The 15,141-nt window shown below is 42.6% G+C and overlaps 1 protein-coding gene across 3 annotated transcripts in view; it reads left to right on the top strand.

The window, feature by feature from the left end:
• IDE (insulin degrading enzyme) overlaps positions 1-15,141 on the top strand; it is a 441,269-nt gene that overhangs the window by 132,393 nt on the left and 293,735 nt on the right. For all 3 annotated transcript variants that reach the window (XM_030203006.1, XM_030203005.1, XM_030203004.1), the window contains exon 9: positions 14,558-14,649. In XM_030203006.1, the coding sequence (XP_030058866.1) occupies positions 14,558-14,649 (92 nt within the window). The remainder of the gene's footprint in view (positions 1-14,557; positions 14,650-15,141) is intronic.

Genomic DNA, 15,141 nt, shown 5'->3' with positions numbered 1-15,141 from the left:
GTTCCACCAGGGCAAGAAGGGTTGAGATTTTATTCCAGGTCCTTCCTTGTGGGTTGCATCCCATCATAGACATAAGGGGCCTAAACAGATTTTGGTTCAGGATGTTTTCCCTGGGCATCCTTCTTCCCATACTTCAGGAAAACGATTGGTTATGCTCTCTGGACTTACAGGATACTTATACTCTCTTTGCATCCAGAGTATGTTTTTCCTAGTGCCTAGCTGTTGTTGCAGCGTATCTTCATGGACTGGGAGTGCATGTGTTCCCTTAACACGATGATTGCCCGTCTCAACAGATTACAGCACAGTAAATATTGAGACTTCTAGACACATGGCTTCCACAGTTCACGTAACTCCCATGGCACTTTTGCACATGACATCCGCTCAGTGCATCCTAGCTTCCCAGTGGTATCAAGTTTAGGGTATCTAGAGGATGTAACCCAACTGTTCGCCAGACTTCGGAATTCCCCTCAGAGGTGGTTAATTCTCTCCATTTTGATTCTGAGGCGTCCCGTACACCTTACTCAGTCAAAAGCTGCTGACGAAGGTTGCATCCCTCCTGGCTATCCAACCAAATTATTTTAATTCAACCCATACAATCGGGTTGTGATGTACTCGATAACAAAGGATCTTGCCCTCTGAGTCAGGATGCCATGCAGATGTAGCGGTGGGCCCGCAACGCGGCATGTTTTCTCCAAGCCACTTATCTAATTGGCGTAAACAGCAGTCTGGCCGACAGGCTGAGCAGGATAATGCTACAGTCATGGTTGTTGAGCATGCCTATAGTTTCGATAGATCTTCCGGAAGTGAGATACTCCCTCAGTGGATCTTTTTGCTACTTAGTCCAATCGCAAAGTCCCTCAGTTCTGTTCCAGGCTGCAGGTTCACGGCAGGCTACCATCGGATGCCTTTCTCCTTCTTTGGGGGACAGGTTTTCTGTATGCGTATCCTCCCATACATCTGGTGGAAAAGACTTTGCTGATTCTCAAGCAAGATTGTGGAGCCATGATTCTGATTGCTCCTTTCTAGCTGCGTCAGATAGGATTCCCTCTTCTTCTGGAGTTGGAATGTTTTCCAGCTCTCATTACGCAGAACGAGGGGGCACTTCTACATCCCAACCTCCAATCTTTGGCTCACACGGTCTGGATGTTGAGAGTGTGGGTTTCGTTGAGTTTTCCAGAGAGTGTCTCCCGACTCTTGCTTGCTTCCAGAAAAGATTTCACAAAGAGGTGTTATTCTTTTTCATGGAAGAGGTTTGCCGTCTGGTGTGACAGCAAGGCCCTAGATCCTGCCTCTTGTCTTATACAGACCTTGCTTGAGTTCTTTCTACACCTGTCTGAGTCTGGTCTCAAGACCAGCTCTGTCAGTATTCATCTTCGTGCAATAAGAGCTTATCATCAACGTGTAAAAGGTCAGCCTTTAGCTGTCCACTTCATGACAGGTTTATTTCTCCCCCAATATTGAGAGAATTCCTTGTATGTGTCTAGGGGGGATTCTTTCTGTTGGGCTTAGCACCCCCAATAATTTTGACAGTTGGCTCTTCTGCTTCGGTCAGAGCCCCTATCACTCCTTATCCAGCATCTTGGGGTCTCAATGTCGTTTTCATCCAGCTGCTGCAAGCTCAATTCGGGCCACTGGATTCCTGCCATCTGAAGTATTGGACCTGGAAGGTCGTTTTCCTTAGTGGCTGTTCCTTCAACTCGTAAGGTCGGTGAGCTTCAGACTCTAGTTGCTCAAGCGCCTTACCTTACTTCTCATCTTAACAGAGTAGTTCTCCGCATGCAGACAAAGTTCTTACTGGCGCTGGTATCAGAGTACCAGCTGATCCAGTCAATTGTCTTGCCAACATTCTTTCTCCCTCATCTTACAAGCCCTGGCGAAAGCAAGCTGCGCACTTTTTGCGTGGAGCAGACGAGCTCCCTCGGACGGTCCGCCCAGTTGTTTATTTCTTTTAATGCCAGTTGCTGTCGGAAACCGCATCATTTCTTCTTGGCTAGCAGATTGCATCTCCTTCATTTTTGTCCAAGCTGGACTGACTGTAGAGGGCCATGTCACGGCTCACAAAATTAGAGCCATGGCTGAGTCGGTGGCTCATCTAAGATCAGTCACTATTGAAGAGATCTGCAAAGCTGCGGCGTGGTCATCAGTCCACACATTCACATCTCACTACTGCCTTCAGCAGGATAGCCGCCGCGTCAGTCGGTTTGGGCAGTCGGGGCTGCAGAACTTCTTTGGGGTTTAGAATCCAACTCCAACCCTCCTAAGCCCATTTTTGTTCTGTTCCAGGCTACACTCGTTTAGATGTTTCTTCTTTTCAGGTCAATTTTTATTCTGGCCTCGCCGTTGCGAGACTCAATTGACCACTGTTTGTTGTGTTGTGTAAGCCTGGAAGCTAGGGATACCCCACTTGTGAGAATATCAGCCTGCTTGTCTTTGGAGAAAGAGTAGTTACTTACCTGTAACAGGTGTTCTCCGAAGACAGCAGGCTGCATATTCTCACAAACCCTCCCACCTCCCCTTTTGGAGTTGTCTCCTCCATCTTTTGGATTTAACTGAGGGGCGTGTCCGCACAGCGAGCGGGAAGAGGTGTGCGCACATGCGCAGTGCGATCGCTCGCGCGACGGAACGCCGTAAAGAGATTTTTAGATTTTGCTTTAAAATCCTCCGGGGCCGACGTGGCGTCACCCACTTGTGAGAATATGCAGCCTGCTGTCTTCGGAGAACACCTGTTACAGGTAAGTAACTACTCTTTGTGGTAAGATGAAGTTTATATGGCAGAGCCACAATAAGAATCATAGAGCGGAAGAGTAGAGTTATAGTAACATAGTAGATGACAGCAGAAAAAGACCTGCACGGTCCATCCAGTCTGCCCAACAGATAAACTCATTTGTGCTGCTTTTTGTGCATGCCTTACCTTGATTTGTATCTGTCATTTTCAGGGCACAGATTGTAGACGTCTGCCCAGCACTAGCCCCTCCTCCCAACCACTAGCCCCGTCTCCCACCACCGGCTCCGCCACCCAATCTCGGCTAAGCATCTGAGGGTCCATTCCTTCTGAACAGGATTCCTTTATATTTATCCCACGCATGTTTGAATTCCATTACCATTTTCATCTCCACCACCTCCCGCGGGAGGGCATTCCAAGTATCCACCACTCTCTCCGTGAAAAAATACTTCCTGACATTTTTCTTGAGTCTGTCCCCCTTCAACCTCATTTCATGTCCTCTAGATGGATGGTCTCTCACGAGTTCCTTGTCTTATCTGTGGCAGCTCCTGTTCTGGGTTTCTCAGTTTAGTTGAACTTTGGGGTGTACGGTGACAGAGCAGTGCTGCCTTTAGAGGGTATATCTGGTCACCTCAGGTCCCTCCCCCACCCTTCTGCCCTCTCTCTATTCTCCTTCCTTGATGTGGTGAGATACCAACTTGTTTGAGAAAAAAAAAAGGGAGCCATTTCAGCCCATCCCCAGGCGTTCAGTTTCTCCTTTCTTTGTGCTCCAGGAGGGATACTGGTGTTCCCAGTATAGAGGCTTGAGGAGGAGAGGATGATGTTTGCCCTGGACTGCCTTGAAGCAGCAGGCAGCACTCCCATTGGTTTCCTGGGGTGAGTGTATTTCCTCATTTTCTTCCAGTTTACCACCTTTGTGTATTCAGGCAGCAGTATGTGAGCACTTCTCTCGCTGTAGTGGCAGTACACAGCATTGAGTTTGGCTTGCTGCCTGTTTGGGCTTGTCTGTGTTTACGGGTACAGTGTCCAGGAGAGCCCTGCTTGTTTCTTGCATGAGGAAAACATGGACTTGTTCCTCTTCGCAGTTGCCATTTTGTTAGTGCTCTTCACTGAAATTCCGCTGCCAGTGTTTGCCTGAGTCAACCCAGTGTTGTTTTCTGGTGGCAGCTACTACAGGGGCCTTTCTGGGCAGAGAGCATATGCGCCGTTGTTTAAAAAAAGAAAAGGACTCAGGGAAGCTCTTCAGGTTGGGGTGAGCCAGTTCTCTGCATACTTCTGTGTTGTTCCCTGTATTTAGTCTGTCCTCTCTTTCAGACTCTGAGGAGGGGTTGCTGGCCCCCCTTTCTCCTCCTTTTTCTGCATGAGTCCTATGTACTGACCATTTCTTTTCAGTGGCAGGAAGGATGGACGGTGAGCTTCTACGTTTTCTTTTTTTTAGGAAACCTGATGGTCCTCCAGCGGTCCAGCCCTACATAGTGGATAAGGCCTGATTTTCATGTTCACTGTTCTTCGATGGCGTGCACTAGGCAGTTGCCTAGTTCCTTTGAGGCACAGGGTGCTGAGGGCCACCTATGTGGTTTCAGGATCTCCCCAACCACTTCCCATACCGGCAGCACGAAGGGATCACAGTTTTCATTCTTGCCTGTGGTACATTGCCTTTGCTTTTCGTTCCACATTAAGTTATCGTCTGTTCTTGTGTGGGATCCTGCGAGCAGCCTTCGGGCAGTGCTCCATGGAGTGTGAGGTCCTCTGCTGGGTCCTATTTAATGTGCTCATGTTATTTTTCTTACAGTTAGGGACATTTCAGTCCCCTCCATTTTTTGTCAGCAAACAATTAAAAAAAAAAATTTTAAATAATGCCACCCTAGCAGTGTTCCTTGACATTGGTGAAAAATTATTGTTTTGTCAGGTCTGTCTGGCCTGTCACAAGGCAGCTGTTTATTTCTAAGGGAAAGTTGTCTGCATCTACGGTCCTTGTCACATGTCTCGGTTCTCCTGAGCTTTTTCCAAGTTCGGTGGTAGGTGGGACTTTGGTGGCAGAATAGTTCTGTGTATGGAGGAGTTGCCTGTGTTTCCTGGAGCAGCCTGGGCAACAGGTGCACTGGGTTTAGGTCCCACTACTGTTCCATGTGGCTGTAGCCAGTCCCTATCCCTCCTTTGCCCCAGATACCACTCTGTCCCTGTATACATTAGGTGCACCACTGTGCTTGTAGCTACAGTAAGGTGATTCTGGGAGGTGGTTGGCCTTATCCTGCAAGTTGCAGGCCCAAACAGCGCTCTAAAAATAGCACTAGAACAGCATGGGGCTTTACCACCCCTATGGTCAGAGATAATATCAAGCACATTTGTGCTAATAGGCACATAATAGGATGCATTGGGCTGGGCGTTGGGAGAGGAAAGAGTGTACTACTATACTCCCTCCTCCACCGTTAAGGTACCGGGGACAAGCCGCTAGTCCACCAGGTTTGGGGGGGGAGTGCTAGAGTTTGGGGCCACCAGGGCTTTTTTTGGTGGGGGGAAATGTGAAATAGTGTTGAAGAGGTCACCTCTGTCACTGGCTTGTATTGGGGGGGGGGGGGGCGGAATCAGGAGGACTGGTGGTCCACTGGACCTCCAACTTCCGTGTCGCCAGCTTGGGATGGGGACTCTGAGCTCCTGCAGGGGGAAATGGGATGGAGGGCCTGCTCGCATGCAAATGCATGTTGGACAGGCTTTTCCATTCATCCTCGGTGTTCCGCAAATACTAACGCCAGCTCCAAGCTGGTGTAGGGTTTGCTGCATGCAGTGCGACAATGTTTGGTGCGCTGCCTGCTGATCATTGAAGAGGAATATGTTTAGCATGTATTTGCATGCTACTTGTGGTCAGAGCCCATGAGCATATTCTTTCACGTGCTCGGGGGCTCTGATCATGGGGCGGTAGCAAACGTGGGTGCTAGTATGGCACTAATAGTCTCTAGCGCCTGTGTTTGCTTCTGATCATCAGCCCATCTGTTTACAAAGAGCTTCCATTACAGATGATAAACTTCCTTTTTTGAGGTGAAAAAAAATAACTCCTTATATAAATCTCACATATAAAGGGACCCTTTTACTAAGATATGGTAGGCCTAATGTGAGCCTACTGCGTGCTAAAAGGGCACTATTGCGAGACACGTTGAGGTGTCCGATGGTAGTTTCTCGCTCAGCGTCTGCTGATCCCACACTGACACCAACGCCGGGCACTTTTTAGCGCAGCTTGGTAGAAGGACCCCAGGGTGACTTAACACACCAGTTATGAGTAGAAAATGCAAACAAGTGCAAAAAAAAATACCCTTAGTGGTGTGACCTCACCTTGAGTATTGAGTTCAGTTCTTGTCGCCATATCTTGTAATCTGTAGTCCCTTCTGAAATTTTTACCATAACAAAGGCCATCGGTTAGACCTATTAACATACTGATTTTACTGATCCAACAAACTTATTTATTTCTAATCCTGTATTGATGTAACACTTGATATAGTCGGCTTAGGGACACTGTTCTGTACTGGCCGTGTGTACTTACACATGCGTGGCTTAATCTTTGAGACAAGCATATGCTACTAGTATGTGGGTTGTATGAAGGTCCTGTATACTGGGGCTTCTTCTGGAGGGTGGTTGACTTCATATATGAGGGTTTCGAAGTTTGTGTGTCGGTTTGTGTTAGACTGTTCTTTATGTTGAGGATCTTCTCTTCGAAGAATCTGGCGAGTTCGTTTGCTGATGGGGGGGCCGCATTTGTCGTCATCAAAGGCTTGGTGTTTATTAGATTATAATTTTAATTTTTTTTGTGTCTCTGTAGTCTGAATCTTTATGCTTCCATTTTGGACATACTGACTTTAATGCCAGAGCCCTCAGAGTATACTACTATCTCTCTCAACAAATTGAGCAAAGAAACTACTGGCTGCATGAGAGTCATGAGAACATTGTCTGCAAATAGGGCAATTGTAAATTTGATAGTTCCCACCTCAATCCCCTTGACATCTGGATTAGCAGACAGAGCTATGACGATTGGCTCAATAACCAAGGCAAAGAGCATAGGTGAGAGGGAGCAACCTTACCTAGTTCTAATTACTGAATATTATATCTTGTTCAGATATCATTGTTATGTTTTATCTATTTACCCACTTCTCATTATACATAATTTTCTTATGCACCTTTACTGCAATAATGCTGAAATATGATTGCCATGACCTTCTTATGCACCTTATCTGTTATCTATATTCTGATTTCTTTATTCCATCAATGTGATTGTCGTTGTATTATATTGTAAGCTACCTGCAAAGAGGTGGGAAAATGTGGGATATAAATGCAACAAATAAATAAATAAAAGGCCAGTGGACCCGATCAAAAGCCTTCTCAGCATCCATGTCAAGAAGATACAAAGGGGTTTTGTTCTGCTGACCCGTATAGATCAGGTCCACTGTCCTACAAATGTTATCCATGGCTTGATGTTGAGATCCAAACTCTACCTGGTCTGGATGAATCAGGTGGGCAGAACAGTGGAAAGGCGATTGGCCAAAACTTTTGCCAATATTTTAACATCTGTGTTAAGCACTGAAATTGGGCGATAGGAGATGCACTCTGTCTTATCCTTACACAGTTTTGGGATTAAAGCTATCCAAGCATCTAACATGGATGGAGGGAGAGTCTGTCCATCTCTATCAAATTAAAAACTTCAGCCAATAAAGGAGACAAACCCACTGCAAAATCCTTAAAAATTCACCTGTGTATTCATCCAAACCAGGAGTTTTGCCAGTAGGCAGGGCCATAATTTTATTTATTTTTTATTTAATTTATTTCTATATTTGTACCCCACATTTTCCAATCAGGTAGTCGACTCAATGTGGATTACAAGTTACGTCAGACATGTTACAAAGTCATTAGAAATTAGTGCTTGCCACGTTCAGTTTCCATTTATGATGAGGTATCGTAGTGAGGTGTTGTAGGTCAGTTTGATTATGTGAGTTCGTCAAAGAAGGATTTTCTGAAGAACTGTGCTTTCATGTGTTTTTGGAATGTTTAGTTGCTCATACATTTGAGGGCTTTTGGTATTCCATATCTTGAGGCAAATGTACGTGAAGTTGGTCGACTATGAAGATTTATATATCAGTCCTTGGCATTTGGGGAAGTGTAGGGTGAGAGGTTCTTATACTCCTGATTGTGTTGTGTATAGCTAGTTCTATTAGGACCGTTCAATCCATCATCTTGGTGCCTGCGCCGTTGGTCTTCAGCTTTCTTCAGCCTCTGGTGCTTGTCGCCTCATTCCTGGCTGCCTGCTGCTGCTGTTTTTCTTAGTGCTCGTTTGGGGATCATCTTGCTTGGACCGGCTCCAGCCCCGTTGTCTTACCTGGATCTTCATCATCTCGCCTGGATCGCTGCCGTCCCTCTTGGTCTCTCTTCCCTTTCCCTGATTTTCCAATCCTAACTATTTATTGTAACTGTATTTATTTTACTAGTTCATTGTAAGCCGCTTTGGGGCTGCAACACTGCGGCAAAAGGCGGGGTATAAATGATCTAAATAAATAAATAAATATTCCGGTGCAAGTACAAAGACTTTCTGTAGGCTAGAGAGCATATCTTGAAGGATATCCTTGCTTTAATTGGTAGCCAGTGTAGGTTTTGGAGTAGTGGTTTTGCGCAGTTGAATTGATTTTTTTTTTTGGGGGGGGGAGCGAAGATAAGGCTTTCTGCTGTTTTTTGTGCTGCTTGCTGTCTCTGTATTGATTGCTGTGTGCATCCAGCATAAATTCTTTTGCAGTAGTCAGCATGAATGAGGACCATGGATTGTACTACTGTGTGGAATACAGCTCTAGGAAAGTAGTTTTTAATGCATATCAGTTTCCACATTGTGTTTGAAATGTGTGTGTCGAAGGTCAGATTGCGGTCTATGGTGATACTTAGGATTTTTCGATTGTCAGATATTGGAAGGGATGTACTTATGGCGGAGATATTTGGGAAGTGGTCTGTATTATGTGGTGATGTGATTATTAGGCATTGTGTTTTGTCCTTGTTCAGTTTAAGCTTGAACATTGTTCCCCAGGATTCCATTATGTTTGTTCTGTCTGTAATCCTGGTTGTGATTTTGTGCAGATTCTTTTTAAAAGAGATATAGATTGTCATGTCATTGGCATATACGAGGGAGTTAAATCCTTGTTTGGATAGTGTTCGGGTAAGAGGGGTCATCATTAAGTTAAATAGTATTAGCAAGAATGACGAGCCCTGTGGTACCCCACATTCAGCTTTCCATGGAGGGGAGAGGGAGGAATTCACTTGGTAGGACCTGGTAGTTAGGAATCCTAGGATTCATTTGAGCACCTTCCCTGCTATTACAATTTTGTCGAGTATTCTTTTGAGAATTTGGTGGTGGACCATGTCAAATGAGCTTTGACATGTTGAATTGTAGTAGAAGAATGTTTTTTCCATATGATTCTTTGACCAGCTTCCTTTTTGAAGTTGACTGATAGTTGACTGGTGCTGTGGTGAGGTCTAAAGCATGATTGAGATTTATGGACAATTTATTGATGTAGTCAGTTAGCTGGTTGGCTGCTATGCTTTCCATTATTTTGGTCGTTAGAGGTATGGATGCCACTGGCCTGTAGTTCAAAGTATCATTGATGTTTATCTTGTCTTCTTTTGGTATTGGTGTGAGCAATATGTTGCCTTTTTTCAGTGGGAATTGGCTTTCCTGGAACATGCATTTCAAATGAGAGGTTAGGTGGTCTATGAATTGGTCAGAGGTGACTTTTATTATGCTATTGAGGCATGTATCTAATATGCAATAGGCAGAGGAGAATTTTCTTAACACTTGTGCTACTATCTCACAGGGCTGTGGAGTCGGTACAAAAATCCTTCGACTCCGACTCCTCAGTTTATGGTACCTCCGACTCTGACTCCGACTCCTCAATTTTTAATATGTATTTTTTTTGCATGTTGACTGAAAGAGTGCAGCATGCAAGGCTGCATGTTAATGTTTGGGTTTAAAATCTATGTCATTGTGACTTTTTATTTTATTTATTAAAGAAACTATACATATTCATTAATCCTAAAGTTTAAACAAAAAAACACACACAAAAAAACAAGGTTATGTTTATTGTTTTTTTTATCAAGTATAAAGTCATCATAGCATTAGCAAGTATAAAAATCTGGAACAACCACATCCTTTGGAAATTAGAACAAAATCAAAGTTAACCTACATAAACCAAAAACATTTGGAAAACCTAAAACAACTTATATATTATTTAAACTTGGCATATATAGCTGTAGAATAGCTGTTAAACATAATCCAAAATTAACTAATATATTGTTCTTAGAAACAGAATTGAGTCATTCCGTGTCAAGTGGACCAGGGGTCCCCACCTCACCATCTCAGATTTTGATGAAATTTGGTACATAGTTTCTTTATGATAAAAAACTAAGCTGTGCAAAAGTTTAGTTCAAAAGACTAAACATTGGAGGTTCTAGGGGACCTCAAGTAAAGGGTTGCAAAATGTCGCCTGAGCAAAAATGACATTTTGGGCCAACTTCCAGAAGCTGTAAAACTGGAAGTTTTAGTAGTACAAGGGGGATATTTGGAGAACCTGCACTACTTTTAGGGCTTAATGAACTGGCAAAACCCCATGTTCCTAGTCCTCTTACGTTTTGAATGGTTTAGGCTCAAACTTTGCCAAAAAACGGCAAAAATCAATTTACAGCGATGTTGAGGCTGCTGTAGTTTCTAAACTAGTTGGCCTTTCAGGTTGATTGGTAGGTGTACTAAATGCACGGCTGTAATGAGGCATTCCAATTTGCAGCACTTTCCTTCAAGTGGTTGAAAAATTATAAGCGTTCAAAGTTAGTATAAAAAGCATTTTTGCCCATTTTGGGCTATCTTTGATGCCCTTGATCGCCAGTGGGACAGCTTCAATATTCTTTCTTTTAGCACCATTAGAAAGAGCAGATTTCCTTCTATCAGAATATGTAGTTTTCATTTTGGAGTCTCTTCATATAAGGATTGCAAAAATGCCCTCAAATGTTTGCGGGCAGCAACCTGTGATTTCTTCACTACACCCTTGATACAAGTGTAGTAAAAGTGATTCTTCTTTCAAAAAGCACCAATTTTTTAAAATAAAGCACACATTATGTTATAAAACTGTATTCAAGAAAACTAAAAAACAGGAATGTTTTTTAGGATGTGGAAGGATGAGGCCAGGTTTCATAACAGGTTTAAAGAAAACTGCAGTCAGTTAGGATGACCGACTTGGCCAATTATGATTGGTGGACCCTGTTGCAAGGCGTCTGAGTGTCTGTTGCTGGTGTTTCTTCACCCTTGCTACAGTTTGACCTCTTAGTGAACTCTAGGCATCAAAGTAAGCCTAGCAACAGACACTCAGGAGCCAGGAGGTACCAGAAGCATACAATTGGGCAATGAAACAAACAATTCTGCCTTGCAACAGGGTTCACCAATCATAATTGGCCAAGTTAACTGGCTAAAGAAGTTTTCTTTAAACATTATGTTATAAAACTGTGTTCAAGTAAACTAAAAAACAGGGTAGAAACCATTGTATACATACTTCTTGTTGAAGAAACTCGCACCTGCACCGACAGGCTCATTTATATTGAATTAAATGCCACAAATGAAGATATTAATCACTTTAGACTGAAGTAAAATTTTACCCATTGAAAACCTGATTGCAAGAATAAATGCGTTTGTTGAACTGATGCTAATGGTCATCAATGGATCCAGAAAGATCAGATGAATTTCCACTTTGCTCAGTTGGCTGTTCAAGTACGTCAGAGTGTCATTTACTGACATACAATAAAAATAAAGGTTTGAAATTAATTGAAGAGCTTCTGCCTGATCAACAGAAGTTGTTACAAGAGCGTTCTGGTCAACTTTTCGATGCTGGATCAACTATTTGCCTTCATCATGAATCCTTACTGTTGAAAAAGTTTGAATTTTTGCAAAGAACCTGCTGTAACCCATTTTCCAAAGGTGGTCATAATGCAAAAAGGGGCTTAAGAGTGCTAGATGACACACTAGCAGCCCAGCTAAAGGCCTTAACAAGCAAAATATTTGTGCCGGGTCAGAAAGTATGTCCATCTTGTCGAAAAGACGTCAGTAACAGAGCTGCTGATTCTTTATCATCAACAACAGCAGATGATGAACACAGTGACATTTCTGGCAAGTTGAACACAAGTTTGACATCTCTTGGTATTTCTCCATTAAAGTTCAAAAAAGTCAGCAAGCTTGATGTACGAGGCTACACCAAGCGCAAAATCAGGCGAGTGCAAAATACTTTGAGTCATCATCTTGCAGTTGCTGGTGGCTTAGACCTAAATGAGTTTGAAACTCAACCTTCTACCAGTCAGAAATGTGACAAATGTTCTGATTATGATGACCTGCTAAACGAGTTGAAAAACAAAGTCCAAGTTTCAGCAAATCATGCAGAAAAACTGCAAATACTAACTTTAGCACCAAACAGCTGGTCTATTGAAAGAACTGCCTCAGAATTCATGGTTTCAACTAGAATGGTTAAAAAAGCAAGAAATCTGAAATCAGTTTGTGGAATTCTGGCAAAACCAGACAAGAAGAAAGTTTTACCAGAAGAAACAGAAAAAAAAATTCTTGGCTTTTTTGAAGATGATGAATTCAGTAGACTGTGCCCAGGGAAAAAAGATTTTGTCTCTGTCAGAACTGGCACTGAAAAAATTCAAATGCAAAAGCGCTTGCTGCTTAGCAATCTAAAAGAAATGTATGTTGCATATCGTACTCGAAATGGGCCAGAAGTGGGTTTTTCCAAATTTTGTGAGCTAAGGCCAAAATGGTGTGTCACTGTTGGCTCATCTGGTATGCATTCAGTGTGTGTTTGTGTCATTCATCAAAATGTGAAGCTTATGCTTGCTGGAAGCCATCTGCTGAACGAAGATTACAAAGCACTGATGGCTAAAACTGTGTGCAATTTGGAATGCAAAGAATGCATGCTTCACAGGTGTGAAATATGTCCAGGTAAAGATGTGCTTGAAAATTACCTGACAGAAGTGTTCAGTGATGCTGACCCAGGTGAAACAATCGAGTTTAAGCAGTGGGTTCATACAGATCGCACCACACTGGAGACCAAACAAATGTATGTTGATGATTTTGTATCTGAGCTTGCATTGAAAGTTTCAAACCTGTCAATTCACCATTACATTTCCAAACATCAGACACAATACTTAAAAACTGTTAAAGAAAACCTAAATCCTTGTGAAATTATTGTTCTCTTGGACTTTGCTGAAAACTACTCCTTTATTGTCCAAGATGCTGTTCAAGGTTTCCACTGGGAAAACAGTCAAGCTACACTGCATCCATTTGTTGTGTACTTCCGTGATGCTTCAAGTGAAATTCAGTGCATAAGTGTTTGCATAATAAGTGACAGCTTGCGGCGTGATGCAGTTGCTGTACATGCATTCTTGGAAAAATTAATCACGTTCTTGAAAAGCAAAATTGGAGAAATAAAATATGTAACATACTTTAGTGATGGCTCAGCTGCACAATACAAGAACTTCAAAAACTTTGCCAACTTGTGCTATCATCAAACAGAATTTGGAATAAGTGCACAGTGGAATTTCTTTGGCACAAGCCATGGCAAGTCACCATGTGATGCCATAGGTGGTACAACAAAGTGACTAGCTGCTCAGGCTAGTTTGCAATGACCTAAAAATAGCCAAATTCTCACAGCACAAGGCTTGTTTGAATTTTGTGATCAAAAAATAAATAAAATCAAGTTCATTTTTGTTTCCAAGGATGAAATTGAATCTTCAAGATCTGCACAAGAGGAAAGATTCAGTAAAGCTTCCACAGTTGCTGGAACTCGTGAAAATCACCAGTTTATTCCCATTGACTTGAACCAAATTTCAGTCAGTAGAGTGTCAAATGATTCCTCCTCATTTGTTGTCAAACTTTGTCAGTCAGATGACCCAGTGAGTGTACCTGGCATAAATGTGTCTCAACTTCAGCCTGGGCAGTATGTTGCCTGTGTTTATGACAACAAATGGTGGATTGGCAATGTCTGTGACACATCATTTGAAGAACATGATGCCTTGGTCAACTTTATGCATCCATGCGGGCCTGCACGTTCATTTCATTGGCCTAGCAGAAGAGATTCTTGTTGGATTTCTGAACAGCATATTCTAGCAGTTCTTCCAGTACCAGCAACTACAGCACTTGGACGACAGTATACATTTCCAGAAACAGCAGTGAAACTTATCAGTGAAAAATTCTTGTCACTTCAGCACTGAGGTTTTACTTGGGAACCATTAAGACACCCCCATTAGGCTTGAGAAACTAGGCAAAGACAACCAAATGAGGCTTGGGAACCTCAAGTAAGATGTCTACCTTCAGGCTTGGGAACCTGTGCCAAGTGGCTGGACTTGCCTGGCTATCGGGCGTGACCTCTTGGCGATGAGGTTGCCACTTCCTATTGAATTGGTAGTGGCGTAGCCACCATGGACCAACACATGCTTAAAGCAACTGAGTGACTTATACAGCAATTAGAAACATCAATGGGCCCTATATCCGTTTCATCTATCATTCAACAATACTGGCCAAATAACACCTTTTTTGCAATCCTTATATGAAGAGACTCCATTGAAAGTTATACCAGTTTAAAGATGTTCCATCAGTAATAAGAATAAGTGAAGAATAAAATGGGAAAAGGGGGGTCTTCTACATACAATCATTTAAAGGGCAAAGCTATGCTCTGTTCACAAATGTGAATCTTTAAAGATCCATAGGCTTTGGTGTTCTTCAGCCTTTTGCTTTCATAAGAATCTACAATCAGCCATAAAATCTTGTTTTTATTTCAGTACACATCGAAGACATCATTTTTCACATGTTTCAGTATATCCAAAAGCTTCGTACAGAAGGACCTCAAGAATGGGTGTTCCAAGAATGCAAGGTATTGTCAGCATTTGCCTTTACTATAGGTGGCCTATTTTAATATTCTTGATACTATGTTTGAATTCAGAGCTTTGATTATGAAGCATTGAGGGTAATTTTATATACCTTTTTGTGCATAAAATTCTGTTTTATGTGCATAAAAGGGATTTTATAGTACCCCACAGGTTATGCCGATAAAAGTACAGGTGGTGCTAAGAAGATGCAAACTTTTATGTAATCCATTTGTAGGCAAGTTTGGCATGACGTTTGGGCAGAGCAGAGATTTACTTGCGTACTTTAGAAGATATCATAAAAGAACCCCCCCCCCCCCACACACACACACACACACACACAAATTTTAAAGCAATTAAACTTAATATGAAAAAAGTGTTACTTGTTCTCATAATTAGTGAGAGGAAGAACAGCACCAGTTGTGTCAGAAAAAACCTCTCACAGGTTTTAGTCATTGCAGTGAACCATTATAAATCATCTAAAACAGTTTTTTTTTTGA

This window comes from Microcaecilia unicolor, chromosome 5 (genome assembly GCF_901765095.1).
Source record: "Microcaecilia unicolor chromosome 5, aMicUni1.1, whole genome shotgun sequence".
In the NCBI taxonomy this organism is placed as follows: Eukaryota; Metazoa; Chordata; class Amphibia; order Gymnophiona; family Siphonopidae; genus Microcaecilia; species Microcaecilia unicolor.
This window is presented reverse-complemented; position numbering and strand designations above follow the sequence as displayed.